Source organism: Genypterus blacodes, unplaced genomic scaffold (assembly GCF_046128005.1).
Source record: "Genypterus blacodes isolate CSIRO-AG114 ecotype Tasmania unplaced genomic scaffold, CSIRO-AGI_Gbla_v1 ptg000049l_1, whole genome shotgun sequence".
NCBI lineage: Eukaryota > Metazoa > Chordata > Actinopteri > Ophidiiformes > Ophidiidae > Genypterus > Genypterus blacodes.
The window spans coordinates 100,001-123,293 of NW_027466862.1; the positions used below are offsets into that span (position 1 = coordinate 100,001).

The following is a 23,293-nucleotide window of genomic DNA, read 5'->3' on the forward strand; positions in this document are numbered from 1 at the left end:
GGTTTGTCTCCCTTTGTCTTCTTTTCTCATTCCCATTACACCACCTGGTTATATTTATGGTTTTAGTTCTCTTCTTTCTCTCAGTCTTTGCTTCTCCTCTCCCCCATGTGAAAAAATAAATAAAAATCAAATAACAGAGTCGTGACAATGTGGCCTCACCAGTATCACTCTGGTACAGAACACAATTATTCATCACCAACAACGTTATAATACCCAATCCAAGTGTAAAAACAAGTCTAACAACAGATGTAATACATGCAGTTTATTGATTTTTGGGGGTAGGAAGATTTATTTTCTTTTTACCTTTTGAAATGGTAAATAGTTATTTTACCTTTTATTTTGAACTATATATTTATAAAGCTACACTACAACTTTGCTTAATAACATCATGAGATAAAACTCTGGAGTAGCGTCACATTAACTTTACCTTGGCCAATCAGAGCGGAGCAGAGCACCAAAGACACGATCAGGGAGCGATTCATTTTTACTTGGGAGCAGCTCTCACACATCTGGAACCAGGAACACACATGACACGCTGATGTGATGATGCTAATCAAAGTGTGTGTCTGTTAGGGTCCAAGGTAAAGTGTGTACTCACCCAGCAGCAGCAGCGTCAGTACTGACAGTTAGGACGACTAACTGACAGCTGTGTCCAGAGGACATACCCCCTGGGAGGAGCCTATGTGTGTTTTCCTGTCACACAAAGTCAATATTTTTACATTAAACCTTGAAGAAAATATTTGAGAGTGAATATGAAGCATACGCCCCCTGCTGGAACTAACAATCAAAGGTTGCTGCATGATAACTTTCAATAATGAGATATTACAAGTTATCAGATATTTTAACTTCAGACTGTCTTGGACAGATATAGACATTGTCCCTCCCTCCCGCTGTCAACAAGTATAATAGAAAGATTTTTTGCAAATATTCAGACTTGTTCCAAGTTGACTTGGTTTGTTGGGTGATTATCTCATCCTAGATGAATAAAAGCTCCAGTGTGTCCTCTGTTTGTCCTTGAATGGCCCCCAAACAAAGACTTCACAGTGAATATCTCTTTGACCAATCAGAAACAAAGACAGGATGGAGATGATGTCTTTGACCAATAGGAGCCCAAGAAATGGAATAGAACGTCTTTATGTGAGGAACAAAAAGGGTCAAGGTTTAGGAGAGGACATCAGCCTCTGACCAAAACAAACAATGTGTTCACAGTTCTCTCTCTCTTTCTCTCTCTCTCTCTCTCTCTCACACAAACATTTCCATGATTTATCACCAGGAGACCACAGCTACATTCAGTAAGAATTCCAACGAAATCTCACAAACAATGAAACTGTGACATACACGGCAATATGTCCAAAGAAAGACTTATATCATGACTAATTTGCCTTATTTGATGTCTGTCTGTACAATTGTTTGGCTTGTATTGTTATGATATACAGTGACATTTTCCTTACTTGAAGTAGGTGTGGTGCAGAATGTGCAGGGTGACTCCAGGTGATGACTGGATATTCCAACACTTAGTAAGAGATCTTTTTTTTTTCTTTTTCTTCCACTTTCGAGGGTTCACGTCAAAGTGTAAATGTGTGTGACAGTCTTCAGTTACATATTTGTAGTCACATTTAATATTAAACATCACCATCCTATCCTACTGGTTGATACCTCGTCTTTAATAACACACACCTTTAATCAATTCAATTTGGTTGTTTCCTGTTCTGAGTATTGAAGCTAACACTCTCCCAGATGTTTACCTTGATATCAAATTGGATTCAAACCAGCAGGAAAATTCGCTAAGGATTCACGCAGTGACACAACCTGAGTGAGAGCACAGAGGTCCTAAGATGAGAGAAATTCAATGTTAGAGAAGTCATCAAGCTTTAAGAAGCTTGACAATTACCTAAAAATGGCTGAAGGATACAATGTATTTTCTTAAACTCGTGAAAATCAAGTACACTATGAGGGGCCACACTGATAAGTTCTATCAGAGAGGGGCAACCGTTTCTCTCTTACTTCACAGATTTACAGGCTATGACAGACCAGTGAATGGGAATCTGAACACCTAACAGTTCCTTTATATTTTTTCATTTTATTTTACATCCCAGGCGGGCCAGGACAGGGTTGTGTGACTGCAGGGTTGTGAGACTGTGGGGTTGGGTGGGGTTTCTCGGTGGGATGTCTTCTCTTGTTTTTTTCTTTCTGTTTCTCTCTTCCCTCTTTCTCTCTATCACAACCTATGATAATTTGTACTAGCCTACATTGCTGTTTGACATCATCCTGTAAAAACTGTATTTACCCTATGACGTCATTGCTATTTCAATCTACTTGTTCTCTACCTCAGGGTCTACTTATAAAGTTTAACCACATAGTAGTGATAATACAACCTCCCTTCTTTCTCTCTATCTCTCTCTGTCCTCTTTCCCCTCTTGCTATATAAAAAAATGATCTCCAAAACATCAACAAAAAAAAACTACAACTGTATGCGCAATGTCATGTACAATGTTTGCTTCAATAAAAACAAATTGCAAAAAAAATAAAACAATAATGATTACCCAAAAAAACAAAACTTCACTTGAGTTCAACAATTTAGTGGAGTCCAAGAAAATTATGTACAAAAACAAGCAGTGACAACCATGTCATGTTTTATAGTGCGATAACACTGATAAATTCTATCAGAGATGGCAACCTTTTCTCTCCTATTTCACAGATCTACAGGCTATGCCAGACCAGTGACTGACTACAAGAACACAGATCAGATCCTTTTTATTTTATTTTATCATTTTATTTTGCATTTCAGGCAGTCCAGGACGGGGGTGTGTGAATGCGGGGTTGTAGGAATGCGGGGTTGGGTGGGGTTTTGGGGCGGGATGCCATCTCTTTGGTTTTTTTCATTTCCTGTTTGTCCCTCCCCTTTCTCTCTCTCTCTCTCTCTCTCTCTCTCTAGCACAACCTATGATGCCATTTGTTCTAACCTACATTGCTGTTTGACATCATCCTGTAAGTTCTGTATGTACCCTATGACTTCATTGCAAATCCAGCCCACTTGTATTTTTCCTCATGGTCTATGTATGTATAAAGTTCAACAACAATAGTAGGGATACCACAACCTGCCTCTCTTCTCTCTCTCTCTCCTCTTTCCTCTCTTTCTATATAAACAATTATCTCCAAAATCCCCTTTAACCTGTATGCATTATGTCATGTACAATATCTGCTTCAATAAAAACAAATTGCAAAAAAATATATATATAGTGAGATAAATATAAATGTGAACAGCAATTTAATATCACTGAGCAAGTAACAACTCTACAGTCAGATCTGTGATACACAGATCAACACACAAAGAATCTACAGGCTACCAGCTACAGGAGAGTTTGATGTTTACACATTTATTATCACTAACCAGAGGAACAGACAGACTTAAACTTTTGTGAGGACTTAGTCATTAGCAGGAAATTGATCAATATCTTTCCAAACAATAAACCATCGGTGTCCTAATTGCTGAAAAACATTATTATTATATTCATTCATTCATTATTAAATCTGTTATGGGCATGAAACAAAAAAGAATCTGTGGTGATGACCTGAACATTTGAAATATTTTTAACATCAATGACAGACAGACGGACAGACGGATGGACGGACGGACGACACTGAGGCCATGCAATGTTGACCAACCTAAAATGTAATATTCATTCTTAGGTGACATTACATATTATGGATTACGGGGGATCTTATTCAGCTAAATGTTAATTTTTGTGGTTAAACACCTTTTTGTGCAGAATTACATTTACAGTTGTTCTTATTAACGCTATGGTAAAATAGCGTTTAGGTGTAGCAGCAGTGTAATGACGTTTGTGTTGTGTTGCGTTTGTGTTGTGTTAACCCTGTACAACTGTAACTGTATGTCATAACATATGGAGCATTATATGGGACCTTTGAATGACTTGAAATTTGTCTTGTGAGTGTGAGTGTGTTACCTTCACTGTCAGGCCTGGGGCTCCTCCTCAGGTAAACTGGTGAAAATTCTGAGGGATCAAATGATTTGTAAGGGGGGGCTGATGGGTTTTTCCAGGGCCTCCTGGGATGTGGCGTTGGACAGCTGGTGGTACTGCCCTCGAGGGGGAACAGCCAATGACGTGACTCGTGCTGAGGCCAATAGACTGTCCTACACTAATCACATTGCGACCCATTGATTCATATGTCTTCTTCATCCTAAGTTCCAGCTGTGTTATAAAAAAATCTACAAGACAATGATTGAGTTTAAAACCAAACTCTAGCTTCCTGTCCAGGCTGTCATGTCCCTCTGGTTAACGGGAGCGTGAGAGACGGTGCTGCGGTGTCTTGACAGACAGCTGGGCACCGCCCCTTCCGGATGCTCTGGTCCAGTAGTTCTGTTTCTGGGATGGCCTCATTCAGGTCTGCAAGATGAGCACAGAATCACAGATAAAATTAAGCTGTGGATACATCCTTAAACGTGGCAGAGAGGCTAAGGGAGGCCTGGTTTGTCCGACATGCTATCCCCCCTCAAACTGTTTCACTGCCACTTTATAGCATATAGCACAACATGTTGCTGTATATCAAATATACACATGTGTATGCTGTAGATGTATAGATTGTAATTACTCTTACCTCCCAGCCAGATGCACATTTTGCACTTTGTACCCTTGTCCTCCTTATGTACTTGTACTGTTATGTACTCTATTCCCCTATTGTATGTACTTCATACCCCTTATTGTGTGTACTTTATTATCTGTATGCATTCTTGCACGTTTTTTATAGCACTAGTCTAGGAGATTTCTAGTTCTCGTTTCATTCTGTACTGCAGTGCTTCTCAATTGTTTTCTGTCGAGGCCCCCCTATTTGAGAAGCACTGCTGTACTGTAACTGTTGCACAGTAATTTCCCTCGGGATACTTTTACATATCATAACATATTATACTTATCTATATCTTATCTTTCCTGACACATGTGAAGACGGTCTCAGTGACGTCATACTTAACATCCAAGCACACACAAGAAGATTGTAAATGATGGTGGCCTTAGAAGTGTTCTGGATTAAAATCCAGGCAGATTCTCCCGAGATCGCCCAAAAAGGACTGAAAACACGGTTTCCATTCCCATCCTATCTTTGTGAAGCGCTGATCGGTCCACGCTGATCTAAAGTAATGGGATATGTGAACAGCTGCAGCCAATTAGAGGACACCTGGGGGAGGGACAAAAGAAAGGAGTCATAACGCGGAGCTAGAGCGACAGATGAGAGCCGTGTGGAGTCAAGCTGCATCGGTCATTGGAGGCTTGTTTTCCCGGCGTTTCCAGCTCCACTCTACATGTTATTGCCCTCCGATTGTGATTTGTGTTTCTGTGTCTTCTGCGTGGTGTAACTGATGACGTGTGTGTATTCTAGGCGAGTTTGTTGGTGTTTTGTACTTGACACCGGAGTGTGACAGCTCATGTGCTCCATTCGTCATGTTACTGCAAATATGTGAGTGATTGAGGGTTTGGAATGTGTTTATCCTCTCCCGTGCAGCGTGTGGCATCGGGGCGGCAGTAGCATCGTTCATAAAGAACACGACTTCCAACCGTTTAACTAGATAAGAGCTGGATTGCATCATTTTTAATTCTTTATGGAATGTTTGCCATTTGCATTTTGGTTTGTCAGTTGATGTGGAGCTTGCGATGTTGAGCACTGAGTGTTTGATTGCAGTGATTTGTGATAAATGAGTGTATGTTTGGTGATTGAAATTGCGCTTTTTGCCTATTTTCCCTTGATTTAGTCTCAAGGAATGACTATATACTAAAGTGATGTAAATAATATATGGTATTAAATCCAGCATAAATGTGTGATGAGTTGTCTTTCTTAATAAGTGTAGGTCAGATGCGTTGTGTGTATCCTTTATCATACAGAATGTGTATTGTTTTTGGTGAGTTGTTTGTAAATGCGGTCCTTAATGAATGTGATTGTCAGTGTTGTTTCCATTGTATTCCACATGTTGCATATAACCTATGGTGAAGAATTGTAGATAAAGTCCCCTGTAAATGTTACTTGTGTGATGTTTGACATTGTGTTGTAACTAAGATAGTATGTTTTTTTCCCTGTGGGCACATTTGCATTGTATTGATGTCCATTTAAATATGGCATTTATTTGGTTTACACTGTGCCTGTGAATGAAGAAGTTAGTTCCTAAGGCATCCAGGTGCTTAATAGTGATTGTTTGTAATGTAATGTTTTGTCAGTGGTGGTGTGTTTTGAGTGGTGTTGTAGTTGTCATGCTATTGTGTAATGTTTTGTGAAGTACCCTTTTATGTCCACAGGGGGTCAGTATTTGTTTCCTTATGGGTTCCTTCAAAATGGATGAAGTCCAATAGTTTTTGTATGTGAATGTTTGAATGTACTTTTGGATAAAGATAGTAAACTGAAAGAATTGTAATGGATGTAATTTAGTGAAATAGTTGTTGTAGTGTAAATGTGTTACATGAGCATGCAGAATGTGTAGTGGTGCAGGCTGCTTAAGTTTGTTTGTATGCCCTCTGAATGTAATTTCCTGAGCCATACGGGCAAAAGAATCCCTGTTCATCCTTTGTATGAGTTGATGGTTAACCCTGTGCAGGTTCCATAAGCGGTGTTGAGTGCATGATCAGGCTGTTTGTTCAGTGAGTATGAATGTTGAGTGTTAGTGTTGATGTGTGTGTGTGTGTTAAACATGAGATGTAAGTGCAACACGTGTATGTATATAAAGATATATCTGATACTCTAAGTGTGTTGTCTTTGTGCTCTTCCATCCAAATGTGTATTGTGTATACTCTTTCCTTTGTGTGTATTGTTGCATATTGGCTGCAGCTCTGCATGTTTTTCCCCTCTGAGAGGTAATTTGAGTGATCCGTGTCACTCACCCTTGTCACCCTAACCCTGTCCTGATGTCGACATGATTAGTAAGAGTTGTTGACATGGCTGATTGTCCACCCAAAGCAGCTGAAGAAGCCTCTTTTGTGTGAAGATTTGTAAAAGTGTTGCTATCCAACACTCCCATTTAGCATGCAAAACATGTGAAATTGCTCAACATGAGCTTGTTGTTTTGTGTCAAGCTCACAGTAATACATTGACAGGATATTAATCTTCACAAAAAAACAAACAAACAATGTTACTACTCATTTGAGTATTTTATTGAAACTTTACCTTTTGTATTTGCCATTTGTGTCTGGCCAGCATTTTTCTTCCCGTCAGTCATTGTGTTGTGACGTTGGTGAGATGATTGGTGAAAAAAACAAGCATGTCACTATCAGCTTTTCCACTCCACATTCAAGCAATACCTTTATGGATAAAGTAATTTTTGTCAAATGATCATTTGTAGCCTTCATAAATGTTTGTGTTTATTTGTTGAGCTTGTATTGAAATGATGTATGAAAGTTACTGTTAGGGCTGCGGCAGCTAAAGAGTATGAGTTCTCCCCAATCCCCACCCTAAACTGAAATTTAAGTTGAGTGATGTTGTGAAAAGTCCAGCTGGCCATGATATTGTGGTGCATAACCCCTCCATTCCAGAACTGCGTAAACGCGGGGAGGTAAAAACCCCCTCCCCGCGGTTCCCCCCCGAGACTGTTGGGGGGGATGGAACTGGCCGTCCTCGGGCACTGCAGGGGTACCCCTGGCTTGGCCTTTGAATAGCCTCATCCCACCCTCCTCAACACAACGTGCCATCAGGGAAGAGCAGTTTGACGTTCTCAATTTGAGGCTAAAAGCTTTGGCTGAAGTCCCATCTGTGTGGTTGTGAGGCAGCAGATGAAGTCAACCAGCTACAATGCAGTTAGCTGAAAGAGTAAAGCTGCCCTCTTCCAACCAGAAGGTTGCAGGTTCAAACCTTGTCTCAGGGTTAGGTAAGGTAAAAGAAGTGCTTTTGCGTGTACCAGACACTTGTGAACTGGCACACGTGTCCAGTACAGAACTGTTCAATACTCTACTCTTCATGTTTACCATAAATTTGAAGTCATTTCATTGAATTATGGGTCTTTTATCAAATTTTATAACAGGGTTAGAGTTAGGGTTAGGGTTAGGGTTAGCTAACCTAAACAAAGAATGCACTTTTTATCAGAATAAAGCAACATAAGAACAACATTTTACACAATAATAAAGACACTCCCCTAGTGCACCACTTTTATACTCACGGCATCCAGTTTTTAACTGTCTTTGGCCTGGAGAGCAGCATTCTGTGGCGCGACGGCATACGCAAAAGAAGAGAGAGAGTGTGGATCAGGAGGCTGAGAACAAAGATGCCAGCCGGTTTTAACGTCATTTAATTATTTATATTTTATTTACGTTATTTATATTTTAGCCGGTTTTAACCTTATTTAAGTATTTATACATTCTTTTACGTTGGGTTTTAGTCGTTTACGATGTTTAATGTTCTTTTTCCCTCCTCTCAATCTCCTTTTATTCCAGTTTTATTCCATCTTTTAGATGCTGCTCTCCAGTGCTATTGGTTTTATTTCTTTGTTGTTTTACTCCCTCTGACATGACCTTCCTGATCCACAGATGGAGCCAGCTTTTATCCACCTGTTTTTAGTCACTTTTAACAGCCAAATAACAGTGACATCATCTTTCCAGATGCCTAGATTCAGCAACCTCTTAAGGCATTTTATAAGTACCGTGGACAGCTCCTGCCGCCGTGGCCCAGTGGATCTAAGTCACTGGCCGACCGCGCACGTGACCGCGATGACGGGGGCCCCCCGGAAGAAAAGGGAGGGAGCCCGGGTTCATGTTATGTTCTTTTACTATTCTGTTTTTCATTTTATCGGGCGTGAAATGGTGTCTCTCAATCGTTTTTCCATATTTATTTATTTTTTTAAACATCTTACTTATTTATTATTTCTGTAACCCTGAGGAGACACAGAACACCTTAAATCACCCCCTCCTCTTTTAAGACAATAATAATGCCACCTTATTTATGTAGGGTTAGGGTTAGGGTTAGGGTTAGGGTTAGGGTTAGGGTTAGGGTTAGGGTTAGAGGGTTAGGGTTAGGGTTAGGGTTAGGGTTAGGGTTAGGGTTAGGGTTAGGGTTAGAGGTTAGGGTTAGGGTTAGAGTTAGGGTTAGGGTTAGGGTTAGGGTTAGGGTTAGGGTTAGGGTTAGAGTAGGGTTAGGGTTAGGGTTAGGGTTAGGGTTAGGGTTAGGGTTAGAGTTAGGGTTAGGGTTAGGGTTAGGGTTAGGGTTAGGGTTAGGGTTAGGGTTAGGTAATATTGATGTGAATGCTATTGCACGTGTAAAACGCTTGTGTAGCACTGGCACACGGTGGTCTACTAAAATAGAGCTAGATTCTGTAAAAGTACCGCTCCCTTCCTAGTGAGAGCCCGGGTTCAAACCAAAGTGACAGATAAAAGTATAATAATAAATGGCATAAATAAATACCCATGTATATACAAGTAAAAATAAAATAATAATGGTAAGATAGATAAGAGATAGATAGAATAATAAATAATTAATAAATAAATAGATAAATAACATAGTAAAAAGTATATACACACACACACACACACATATATATAATGACATAAAAACATGCAATTGTAAAATGATAAAGGAGTTAGGATAAATTAGTTAAAATCGGCGGTAAAAGTCGGAGTAGTCCGAACCTGAGGCTGAGTGGGTGGTGGACCCTGTCTCCAAGCAAAAGTGCTATCCTGTCTGTGCAATAAAGTGCTTCATGCAGTAAGGAAATAAAATAAAATAAAACACATATTGAAATACATAATGATAAAATATAAGAAATAAATATTGTAAAGAAACGGTTAAATATAAGGAATATAAAAACACAGACAGGTGAAATAAGTGCTGCCTGGAGGTTGAGAGGTGCCACCATCCCTCCCCGCCGTTGTGGGTCGTGTTCCCCCTCCCCTCCCACTGTTTCAATAAAAAGAATCCTAAAACCCTCCCAATAAGAATAAATAAGATAAAATAAGGTGAATTAATAAATAAATAAGTACATAAATAAGGAGTAAGAAAACATGCTGATAAATTATACATACATAAATAAGGTGCCATTATTATTTTCTTAAAAGAAAGACAGAGTAGTAAAAGGACATAAAATGAACCCGGGCTCCCTCCCTTTTCTTCCGGGGGGCCCCGTCATGCGCGCGGTCGGCCAGTGGCTTAGATTTGTTATTTTGTGTTCATCCCCGGGCGGGGTTTGAACCTGTGTCGACCGCGCACTAGCTCTGGGAGCTTTCCACTGGGCCACGGCGGCCGGAGCTATCCATGGTACTTAAAAAATGCCTTATAAGGTTTTGTGAATCCAGGCATCTAAAAGCTGTTAAAAGGGAATAAAAGGGAATAAAACTGGTGGATAAAAGCTGGCTCCATCTGTGGATCAGGAAGGTCATGTCAGAGGGAGTAAAACAACAAAGAAATAAAACTAATAGCACTGGAGAGCAGCATCTAAAAGATGGAATAAAACTGTGGAATAAAAAAGAGATTGAGAGGAGGTAAAAAGAACATAAAACATCGTAAACGACTAAAACCCAACGTAAAAGAATGTATAAATACTTAAATAAGGTTAAAACCGGCTAAAATATAAATAACGTAAATAAAATATAAATAATTAAATGACGTTAAAACCGGCTGGCATCTTTGTTCTCAGCCTCCTAATCCACACTCTCTCTCTTCTCTTGCGTGTGCCGTCGCTCCACAGGATGCTGCTCTCCAGGCCAAAGAAAGTTAAAAACTGGATTCCGTGAGTATAAAAGTGGTGCACTAGGGGAGTGTCTTTATTATTGTGTGTGATGTTGTTCTTGTGTTGCTTTATTCTGATAAAAAGTGCATTCTTTGTTTCCCCCACATATCTTTTAAAACAATGTTTGCATTCAATGCAGTAAACGATGTTTTTGGTTGTGATGTTAAAAGGATCCAGTATAAAACACACTCCTCCCCCCAACACATGATCGACCCTCCTGAATCCACTTGTTTGGGGAGGAGCCGCTGTTTCAGGGGCCGCCCGGAGTCCCGAAGAAACAAGTAAATCTTTTAGGTTCTTGTTTCTCCGGAACGCCGAGACGAGTTTATATTGCCGGAGAGGGGGGTGGGTGGATTGTGAGTGTGTGAATGCGTGTCTAAGTTTGCGGTGAATGTTAATGTTGCATGCCGAATAAGTGGTAATGATGGGGATGATCCGGACGGCATCCCCGGGGTCCGGGCTCGGTAGGGGGTGGGGGGCCGGTGGGGGTGGGTTAAGGTTAGGGTTAGGGGAGGGAAAGAGGTTAAGGTTAGGGTCGTGTGGAGGGCTCAGGATAGGAAGTGGAGTGGGTGGTGTCGACGGAGGGGAGTGAGTGGAGGGGGTTTGGGCCGAGTCCTTCGCCGTGAGGTACCGGAGAGTGTCTGATTTAATTTGACGGAGGAGTCGTTTTGAATAGTGACGACACCTTAGTGCCTGGAACAGAACTGAAGTGGCGTGATGGAAATGTTCTATGTGGGTGCATAATCTATAAAATCGTATCAGTTGTGATTTAATTAAGCCGGTGAATGTGTGTTTTGGGTGAAAGCTGTGTTTGTGAAGGAGACTATGTGTATCTGTGTCTTTAAAGTATACTTTGGTGTGGATGATCTTCGTGTTGTCGTTCTGTTCCAGGCAAAAAAGTGTCGTGTCCAGGAAGTTAACAGTGAGGGGGTCTGAGGTGTGTTTTATGGAGATGTTGGGGTGGTGAGTATTGGCCTGGTGGATGAAATCGGCGAAGGACTCGGGCCCGTGGTCCCAGATCCCGAAGATGTCGTCCAGATATCTGAGGTACAGGCGGGGGCGGAGGCTGCAGCTCGACAGGAGAGTCCGTTCCCACTCCGCCAGATATAAGTTGGCGTAGGAGGGGGCGAACCTTTTTCCCATGGCCGTGCCGGACACCTGCAGGAAACGTCGGTCCCCAAAAACGAAATCGTTCCGGGAGAGACCGAGCTCCAGCAGGGCCAGCACGGCCTCATCATGGCGGAGCGGGTCAGGGTGTCTCCTGAAGGCTTGACGGACAGCCTCCAGCCCCCGCACTGCATCGATGTTTGTGTATAGTGCATCTATGTCAATTGTAAATAAAAATGAGTGTTGAGGCATGACTATGTGTTTGACTTTACTTATGAAGTGATATGTGTCCTGTATGTAACTATCATGTGTGAGTGAGATGGGTTGCAGGAAGGAGTCTATATATTGCGCAACATTGTAAGATTCACTGCCACAGTCCGAGACGATAGGTCTCCCCGGGGGAACCTCGTGAGGAACAGTCCACTCAGCTGGGTTTTTGTGGATTTTGGGGAGGAGGTAAAACAGACGGTCACGTGGTGTGTCCGGGTGAAGCAGGAAGTTATGCTGTTTCCTGGTGATGAAATTGCCGGCCAACAAGGAGTCCACAACTTCTTTGATCATGTATTTGGTGTGTGTCTGTAGTGAGTGTGTTATAGGAATGTAGTGTTGTGTGTTTTCTAATTGTCTGTGTGCTTCCTGTATGTATTGGGACTTGTCCATGATCACTATGCAGGACCCCTTGTCAGCCGGTTTGATAATGATGTCCGGGTTATTGCTGAGTGATTTTATTGCGGTTTTCTGAGCGGGAGTGAGGTTTGATTTTGGTACTATTTGGCCAAGAGGATGACTATGTAGAATTTGTTTGTTATGTGTAATGAGTTTATTAATTGGTGATGATATCTGTGTCTGTAGCGGCTCCCACTGTGATGGGAGCGTGAATGGTTTGTGTTGGTAGTCATCCTCGTAGTCAAAGTAGTCCATGATTTTTAGCTTCCTGTTAAATCTGTGGACGTCCCGCACGAGATCCCCCCTGTGTCTCGGAACTGCGGCAGGAATGAAGGTTAACCCCTTCAACAGCAGCTCCTCCTCTGGGCCCGAAAGGAGAAAATGTTTTGTTAGGTTTACTATGTTGGTGCGTGGGGCCAGTGGGCCCCGACGCTTCTCCATCAGACCCAGTTTTTTATTTGATGGAGCCAGTACTTAAAAATGCTCTCAGCCGTAGCCCGGGTCCAGTGGATTAAATCGGAGCCCACCCGGAAGCGCAGCCTGCTCAGATCATTGAGGTATTTATAGTGGGCAATGATGAACTTGTTTAATGTAGTGAGGTTTTCCTGATGGTCGGTGGGCAGAGCATCCGAAAAGTTGATTATGGGGATGTGGACGGAGGCATTGGGGAAGATTTTCTTCGCTGTTCTCCAGAGGCCTTGAAGCTGTTTTATTGCTGTTTTTTGTGGATGTTGTTCCCTGTTGTTAATGCCGGCTGAAATAATGACATATTCTATGTGTGGGTGTGGTTTTAACTTGAGTAAAATTTTGTCTATGTGTATGAATTTAGCGCCCGGAAAACTGTCTATCTGAATGCCTGTATGTACTATGTGTTCGGGGATCAATGAAAGATTGGAATCCCCGATAATGAGTGTTGGATGTGTGATATCTAAGTGCCAGTCAGTGTATTTGCGTGTAGTGTGTATATGTTTGGTAAATCTATGTGGCTGTGTATTACTGGTGAGTGGTGATTGTGGTGGTGATGATGGTTCGGGAGTTGAAGAGGGCTCAGAGTGGGTTGTTTCAGAGATGAAAATAATTTCCTCGTTTGGCCCTCTCATCACTTTCTGCCCTCTCTCCCTTACCGTGATGTGTGGTGGTGGATTACGTGAGGAGTGAGGGATCGGGTCCCGTGCGGAGGCGCAGGCCCCTGGGATGTCAGGTGAAGAGTCCACAACCACATTATTGAGTTTTGATGTTCGCTTGCGGGGCCAAGTCGGTGGTTGTGGACTCGCATGCAACGTGGTTGCTGCTGTTAAAGTGCATGTTGCCTGCGCCTCTGGTGTGGCTGTGCGTGGTGCAGTGATGAGTGGTGGAAAGGCCTCTGGAGAAACAGCTGCCTCTCGTCCACAGGCTGCTAGGGAATCTATAGGAGGGGAGGCAGTACGGTTAAAAACAAGGGGCGGACTATGGCAAGGCATACTATCAACAGTTAAAACATTTTCCAGGGCACACAAGATGGCCTCCCGTGCCCCTAAAATGGTGGCTGGCTGTAGGCGCCTGCCAAACCGATTTCGGGCCCATTTCTCTGCCGTGCCAAAATCCGCCTCGTTAAAAGAATCCAGCTCCGACAATAAAAGCCCCAGTTGTACATCATAATGTTCGTTTAAAATACGCATGTTTTCCCTCATCCAGGCCATTGTATTACTTCCCACTGCCGCCAGGGTTTCTGCGGTGGGACAGGCCGGTTTTACAAAGTTTGTTAGTTTGACTGCCTTCCTGTACATCCCTGGGGGAAAGCTGTTGTTAAAAATGCAGTTAGAAATGATCCCCTTGTGGTGTGTTGTCTGAATGATCTTAAAACATTTCCTAATAAAAGTGGGGTTGCCGGCGGTGACCGGGGAAGTTTCCGCCAGAGGCTGCCTCTCCGGACTGCGGAGGGCCGCAAATCGGTTCTGTGTGGTGATGTTTCCATGTGGCCGGGTGGAGGTCCGTCTCTCGGGGTGCGGGGTGCGCTCACCTTTTTGTTGTTTTCCCCGATACGCCATTCACGTCAGCGACGGGCCTCCTTTCTCCGTTGTTAAAAGTGTAAGTCCACACGGTAAAACACAGTTTTTTTGTAAGAAAAATAAAAAAGCTTAAAAACAGCTTAAAAACACACAGAACCGAAGGTTTTGTCTTTAAAAAAAGTTTAAGAAATAAAACCATAAAACCATAAAATAATAAAATAATAAATTAATAAAATGGTAAAATAATTAAATAACTTTAAAACCATAAAATGCGGCCCTTCTGTAAAAAAATCGGAGTCCTAACGTTTCGCGTCAAGCTTCATCAGAGGATTCTGGCAGCTCTGGCTTCCACTTCCTTAAATGTTATTACCCATGTGACACTGGGTGGTGTCTCGTTCCCATAGGTCCATGTCATTCGGTCACCGCCCCCCAAGGGAATAAAACAATAAAATAATAATAAAATGCACAAAATAAAATGAGATAAAATACTGTGCAGGTTAAAACACATCAGACAACACCTGGGCGGGGATCGACCCAGGGATGCAAGGAGGCAGTCTCCTGTCCGTTGCCACTGCGCTGTGGTGTTCCTGGCAGCTGTGGAGAAGGAAGTGCCTGGAGAGGGGGGGCAAAGGTAAAAACAGACCACCGTGGCTCTGGCAAGGTTAGGTAATATTGATGTGAATGCTATTGCACGTGTAAAACGCTTGTGTAGCACTGGCACACGGTGGTCTACTAAAATAGAGCTAGATTCTGTAAAAGTACCGCTCCCTTCCTAGTGAGAGCCCGGGTTCAAACCAAAGTGACAGATAAAAGTATAATAATAAATGGCATAAATAAATACCCATGTATATACAAGTAAAAATAAAATAATAATGGTAAGATAGATAAGAGATAGATAGAATAATAAATAATTAATAAATAAATAGATAAATAACATAGTAAAAAGTATATACACACACACACACACACATATATATAATGACATAAAAACATGCAATTGTAAAATGATAAAGGAGTTAGGATAAATTAGTTAAAATCGGCGGTAAAAGTCGGAGTAGTCCGAACCTGAGGCTGAGTGGGTGGTGGACCCTGTCTCCAAGCAAAAGTGCTATCCTGTCTGTGCAATAAAGTGCTTCATGCAGTAAGGAAATAAAATAAAATAAAACACATATTGAAATACATAATGATAAAATATAAGAAATAAATATTGTAAAGAAACGGTTAAATATAAGGAATATAAAAACACAGACAGGTGAAATAAGTGCTGCCTGGAGGTTGAGAGGTGCCACCATCCCTCCCCGCCGTTGTGGGTCGTGTTCCCCCTCCCCTCCCACTGTTTCAATAAAAAGAATCCTAAAACCCTCCCAATAAGAATAAATAAGATAAAATAAGGTGAATTAATAAATAAATAAGTACATAAATAAGGAGTAAGAAAACATGCTGATAAATTATACATACATAAATAAGGTGCCATTATTATTTTCTTAAAAGAAAGACAGAGTAGTAAAAGGACATAAAATGAACCCGGGCTCCCTCCCTTTTCTTCCGGGGGGCCCCGTCATGCGCGCGGTCGGCCAGTGGCTTAGATTTGTTATTTTGTGTTCATCCCCGGGCGGGGTTTGAACCTGTGTCGACCGCGCACTAGCTCTGGGAGCTTTCCACTGGGCCACGGCGGCCGGAGCTATCCATGGTACTTAAAAAATGCCTTATAAGGTTTTGTGAATCCAGGCATCTAAAAGCTGTTAAAAGGGAATAAAAGGGAATAAAACTGGTGGATAAAAGCTGGCTCCATCTGTGGATCAGGAAGGTCATGTCAGAGGGAGTAAAACAACAAAGAAATAAAACTAATAGCACTGGAGAGCAGCATCTAAAAGATGGAATAAAACTGTGGAATAAAAAAGAGATTGAGAGGAGGTAAAAAGAACATAAAACATCGTAAACGACTAAAACCCAACGTAAAAGAATGTATAAATACTTAAATAAGGTTAAAACCGGCTAAAATATAAATAACGTAAATAAAATATAAATAATTAAATGACGTTAAAACCGGCTGGCATCTTTGTTCTCAGCCTCCTAATCCACACTCTCTCTCTTCTCTTGCGTGTGCCGTCGCTCCACAGGATGCTGCTCTCCAGGCCAAAGAAAGTTAAAAACTGGATTCCGTGAGTATAAAAGTGGTGCACTAGGGGAGTGTCTTTATTATTGTGTGTGATGTTGTTCTTGTGTTGCTTTATTCTGATAAAAAGTGCATTCTTTGTTTCCCCCACATATCTTTTAAAACAATGTTTGCATTCAATGCAGTAAACGATGTTTTTGGTTGTGATGTTAAAAGGATCCAGTATAAAACACACTCCTCCCCCCAACACATGATCGACCCTCCTGAATCCACTTGTTTGGGGAGGAGCCGCTGTTTCAGGGGCCGCCCGGAGTCCCGAAGAAACAAGTAAATCTTTTAGGTTCTTGTTTCTCCGGAACGCCGAGACGAGTTTATATTGCCGGAGAGGGGGGTGGGTGGATTGTGAGTGTGTGAATGCGTGTCTAAGTTTGCGGTGAATGTTAATGTTGCATGCCGAATAAGTGGTAATGATGGGGATGATCCGGACGGCATCCCCGGGGTCCGGGCTCGGTAGGGGGTGGGGGGCCGGTGGGGGTGGGTTAAGGTTAGGGTTAGGGGAGGGAAAGAGGTTAAGGTTAGGGTCGTGTGGAGGGCTCAGGATAGGAAGTGGAGTGGGTGGTGTCGACGGAGGGGAGTGAGTGGAGGGGGTTTGGGCCGAGTCCTTCGCCGTGAGGTACCGGAGAGTGTCTGATTTAATTTGACGGAGGAGTCGTTTTGAATAGTGACGACACCTTAGTGCCTGGAACAGAACTGAAGTGGCGTGATGGAAATGTTCTATGTGGGTGCATAATCTATAAAATCGTATCAGTTGTGATTTAATTAAGCCGGTGAATGTGTGTTTTGGGTGAAAGCTGTGTTTGTGAAGGAGACTATGTGTATCTGTGTCTTTAAAGTATACTTTGGTGTGGATGATCTTCGTGTTGTCGTTCTGTTCCAGGCAAAAAAGTGTCGTGTCCAGGAAGTTAACAGTGAGGGGGTCTGAGGTGTGTTTTATGGAGATGTTGGGGTGGTGAGTATTGGCCTGGTGGATGAAATCGGCGAAGGACTCGGGCCCGTGGTCCCAGATCCCGAAGATGTCGTCCAGATATCTGAGGTACAGGCGGGGGCGGAGGCTGCAGCTCGACAGGAGAGTCCGTTCCCACTCCGCCAGATATAAGTTGGCGTAGGAGGGGGCGAACCTTTTTCCCATGGCCGTGCCGGACACCTGCAGGAAACGTCGGTCCCCAAAAACGAAATCGTTCCGGGAGAGACCGAGCTCCAGCAGGGCCAGCACGGCCTCATCATGGCGGAGCGGGTCAGGGTGTCTCCTGAAGGCTTGACGGACAGCCTCCAGCCCCCGCACTGCATCGATGTTTGTGTATAGTGCATCTATGTCAATTGTAAATAAAAATGAGTGTTGAGGCATGACTATGTGTTTGACTTTACTTATGAAGTGATATGTGTCCTGTATGTAACTATCATGTGTGAGTGAGATGGGTTGCAGGAAGGAGTCTATATATTGCGCAACATTGTAAGATTCACTGCCACAGTCCGAGACGATAGGTCTCCCCGGGGGAACCTCGTGAGGAACAGTCCACTCAGCTGGGTTTTTGTGGATTTTGGGGAGGAGGTAAAACAGACGGTCACGTGGTGTGTCCGGGTGAAGCAGGAAGTTATGCTGTTTCCTGGTGATGAAATTGCCGGCCAACAAGGAGTCCACAACTTCTTTGATCATGTATTTGGTGTGTGTCTGTAGTGAGTGTGTTATAGGAATGTAGTGTTGTGTGTTTTCTAATTGTCTGTGTGCTTCCTGTATGTATTGGGACTTGTCCATGATCACTATGCAGGACCCCTTGTCAGCCGGTTTGATAATGATGTCCGGGTTATTGCTGAGTGATTTTATTGCGGTTTTCTGAGCGGGAGTGAGGTTTGATTTTGGTACTATTTGGCCAAGAGGATGACTATGTAGAATTTGTTTGTTATGTGTAATGAGTTTATTAATTGGTGATGATATCTGTGTCTGTAGCGGCTCCCACTGTGATGGGAGCGTGAATGGTTTGTGTTGGTAGTCATCCTCGTAGTCAAAGTAGTCCATGATTTTTAGCTTCCTGTTAAATCTGTGGACGTCCCGCACGAGATCCCCCCTGTGTCTCGGAACTGCGGCAGGAATGAAGGTTAACCCCTTCAACAGCAGCTCCTCCTCTGGGCCCGAAAGGAGAAAATGTTTTGTTAGGTTTACTATGTTGGTGCGTGGGGCCAGTGGGCCCCGACGCTTCTCCATCAGACCCAGTTTTTTATTTGATGGAGCCAGTACTTAAAAATGCTCTCAGCCGTAGCCCGGGTCCAGTGGATTAAATCGGAGCCCACCCGGAAGCGCAGCCTGCTCAGATCATTGAGGTATTTATAGTGGGCAATGATGAACTTGTTTAATGTAGTGAGGTTTTCCTGATGGTCGGTGGGCAGAGCATCCGAAAAGTTGATTATGGGGATGTGGACGGAGGCATTGGGGAAGATTTTCTTCGCTGTTCTCCAGAGGCCTTGAAGCTGTTTTATTGCTGTTTTTTGTGGATGTTGTTCCCTGTTGTTAATGCCGGCTGAAATAATGACATATTCTATGTGTGGGTGTGGTTTTAACTTGAGTAAAATTTTGTCTATGTGTATGAATTTAGCGCCCGGAAAACTGTCTATCTGAATGCCTGTATGTACTATGTGTTCGGGGATCAATGAAAGATTGGAATCCCCGATAATGAGTGTTGGATGTGTGATATCTAAGTGCCAGTCAGTGTATTTGCGTGTAGTGTGTATATGTTTGGTAAATCTATGTGGCTGTGTATTACTGGTGAGTGGTGATTGTGGTGGTGATGATGGTTCGGGAGTTGAAGAGGGCTCAGAGTGGGTTGTTTCAGAGATGAAAATAATTTCCTCGTTTGGCCCTCTCATCACTTTCTGCCCTCTCTCCCTTACCGTGATGTGTGGTGGTGGATTACGTGAGGAGTGAGGGATCGGGTCCCGTGCGGAGGCGCAGGCCCCTGGGATGTCAGGTGAAGAGTCCACAACCACATTATTGAGTTTTGATGTTCGCTTGCGGGGCCAAGTCGGTGGTTGTGGACTCGCATGCAACGTGGTTGCTGCTGTTAAAGTGCATGTTGCCTGCGCCTCTGGTGTGGCTGTGCGTGGTGCAGTGATGAGTGGTGGAAAGGCCTCTGGAGAAACAGCTGCCTCTCGTCCACAGGCTGCTAGGGAATCTATAGGAGGGGAGGCAGTACGGTTAAAAACAAGGGGCGGACTATGGCAAGGCATACTATCAACAGTTAAAACATTTTCCAGGGCACACAAGATGGCCTCCCGTGCCCCTAAAATGGTGGCTGGCTGTAGGCGCCTGCCAAACCGATTTCGGGCCCATTTCTCTGCCGTGCCAAAATCCGCCTCGTTAAAAGAATCCAGCTCCGACAATAAAAGCCCCAGTTGTACATCATAATGTTCGTTTAAAATACGCATGTTTTCCCTCATCCAGGCCATTGTATTACTTCCCACTGCCGCCAGGGTTTCTGCGGTGGGACAGGCCGGTTTTACAAAGTTTGTTAGTTTGACTGCCTTCCTGTACATCCCTGGGGGAAAGCTGTTGTTAAAAATGCAGTTAGAAATGATCCCCTTGTGGTGTGTTGTCTGAATGATCTTAAAACATTTCCTAATAAAAGTGGGGTTGCCGGCGGTGACCGGGGAAGTTTCCGCCAGAGGCTGCCTCTCCGGACTGCGGAGGGCCGCAAATCGGTTCTGTGTGGTGATGTTTCCATGTGGCCGGGTGGAGGTCCGTCTCTCGGGGTGCGGGGTGCGCTCACCTTTTTGTTGTTTTCCCCGATACGCCATTCACGTCAGCGACGGGCCTCCTTTCTCCGTTGTTAAAAGTGTAAGTCCACACGGTAAAACACAGTTTTTTTGTAAGAAAAATAAAAAAGCTTAAAAACAGCTTAAAAACACACAGAACCGAAGGTTTTGTCTTTAAAAAAAGTTTAAGAAATAAAACCATAAAACCATAAAATAATAAAATAATAAATTAATAAAATGGTAAAATAATTAAATAACTTTAAAACCATAAAATGCGGCCCTTCTGTAAAAAAATCGGAGTCCTAACGTTTCGCGTCAAGCTTCATCAGAGGATTCTGGCAGCTCTGGCTTCCACTTCCTTAAATGTTATTACCCATGTGACACTGGGTGGTGTCTCGTTCCCATAGGTCCATGTCATTCGGTCACCGCCCCCCAAGGGAATAAAACAATAAAATAATAATAAAATGCACAAAATAAAATGAGATAAAATACTGTGCAGGTTAAAACACATCAGACAACACCTGGGCGGGGATCGACCCAGGGATGCAAGGAGGCAGTCTCCTGTCCGTTGCCACTGCGCTGTGGTGTTCCTGGCAGCTGTGGAGAAGGAAGTGCCTGGAGAGGGGGGGCAAAGGTAAAAACAGACCACCGTGGCTCTGGCAAGGTTAGGTAATATTGATGTGAATGCTATTGCACGTGTAAAACGCTTGTGTAGCACTGGCACACGGTGGTCTACTAAAATAGAGCTAGATTCTGTAAAAGTACCGCTCCCTTCCTAGTGAGAGCCCGGGTTCAAACCAAAGTGACAGATAAAAGTATAATAATAAATGGCATAAATAAATACCCATGTATATACAAGTAAAAATAAAATAATAATGGTAAGATAGATAAGAGATAGATAGAATAATAAATAATTAATAAATAAATAGATAAATAACATAGTAAAAAGTATATACACACACACACACACACATATATATAATGACATAAAAACATGCAATTGTAAAATGATAAAGGAGTTAGGATAAATTAGTTAAAATCGGCGGTAAAAGTCGGAGTAGTCCGAACCTGAGGCTGAGTGGGTGGTGGACCCTGTCTCCAAGCAAAAGTGCTATCCTGTCTGTGCAATAAAGTGCTTCATGCAGTAAGGAAATAAAATAAAATAAAACACATATTGAAATACATAATGATAAAATATAAGAAATAAATATTGTAAAGAAACGGTTAAATATAAGGAATATAAAAACACAGACAGGTGAAATAAGTGCTGCCTGGAGGTTGAGAGGTGCCACCATCCCTCCCCGCCGTTGTGGGTCGTGTTCCCCCTCCCCTCCCACTGTTTCAATAAAAAGAATCCTAAAACCCTCCCAATAAGAATAAATAAGATAAAATAAGGTGAATTAATAAATAAATAAGTACATAAATAAGGAGTAAGAAAACATGCTGATAAATTATACATACATAAATAAGGTGCCATTATTATTTTCTTAAAAGAAAGACAGAGTAGTAAAAGGACATAAAATGAACCCGGGCTCCCTCCCTTTTCTTCCGGGGGGCCCCGTCATGCGCGCGGTCGGCCAGTGGCTTAGATTTGTTATTTTGTGTTCATCCCCGGGCGGGGTTTGAACCTGTGTCGACCGCGCACTAGCTCTGGGAGCTTTCCACTGGGCCACGGCGGCCGGAGCTATCCATGGTACTTAAAAAATGCCTTATAAGGTTTTGTGAATCCAGGCATCTAAAAGCTGTTAAAAGGGAATAAAAGGGAATAAAACTGGTGGATAAAAGCTGGCTCCATCTGTGGATCAGGAAGGTCATGTCAGAGGGAGTAAAACAACAAAGAAATAAAACTAATAGCACTGGAGAGCAGCATCTAAAAGATGGAATAAAACTGTGGAATAAAAAAGAGATTGAGAGGAGGTAAAAAGAACATAAAACATCGTAAACGACTAAAACCCAACGTAAAAGAATGTATAAATACTTAAATAAGGTTAAAACCGGCTAAAATATAAATAACGTAAATAAAATATAAATAATTAAATGACGTTAAAACCGGCTGGCATCTTTGTTCTCAGCCTCCTAATCCACACTCTCTCTCTTCTCTTGCGTGTGCCGTCGCTCCACAGGATGCTGCTCTCCAGGCCAAAGAAAGTTAAAAACTGGATTCCGTGAGTATAAAAGTGGTGCACTAGGGGAGTGTCTTTATTATTGTGTGTGATGTTGTTCTTGTGTTGCTTTATTCTGATAAAAAGTGCATTCTTTGTTTCCCCCACATATCTTTTAAAACAATGTTTGCATTCAATGCAGTAAACGATGTTTTTGGTTGTGATGTTAAAAGGATCCAGTATAAAACACACTCCTCCCCCCAACACATGATCGACCCTCCTGAATCCACTTGTTTGGGGAGGAGCCGCTGTTTCAGGGGCCGCCCGGAGTCCCGAAGAAACAAGTAAATCTTTTAGGTTCTTGTTTCTCCGGAACGCCGAGACGAGTTTATATTGCCGGAGAGGGGGGTGGGTGGATTGTGAGTGTGTGAATGCGTGTCTAAGTTTGCGGTGAATGTTAATGTTGCATGCCGAATAAGTGGTAATGATGGGGATGATCCGGACGGCATCCCCGGGGTCCGGGCTCGGTAGGGGGTGGGGGGCCGGTGGGGGTGGGTTAAGGTTAGGGTTAGGGGAGGGAAAGAGGTTAAGGTTAGGGTCGTGTGGAGGGCTCAGGATAGGAAGTGGAGTGGGTGGTGTCGACGGAGGGGAGTGAGTGGAGGGGGTTTGGGCCGAGTCCTTCGCCGTGAGGTACCGGAGAGTGTCTGATTTAATTTGACGGAGGAGTCGTTTTGAATAGTGACGACACCTTAGTGCCTGGAACAGAACTGAAGTGGCGTGATGGAAATGTTCTATGTGGGTG

General features: G+C 43.0%; 1 protein-coding gene across 1 annotated transcript in view; it reads right to left on the minus strand.

Annotated features, from left to right (window-relative positions):
• cd59a (CD59 molecule (CD59 blood group) a) overlaps positions 1–624 on the minus strand; it is a 2,677-nt gene extending 2,053 nt beyond the window's left edge. The window contains exons 1-2 of the mRNA XM_076150107.1: positions 599–624; positions 428–509 (exon numbers count right to left, since the gene is read on the minus strand). Of these exons, the coding sequence (XP_076006222.1) occupies positions 428–509 (82 nt within the window). The 5' untranslated portion in view covers positions 599–624. The remainder of the gene's footprint in view (positions 1–427; positions 510–598) is intronic.
• Positions 625–23,293: the final 22,669 nt, after the last annotated feature.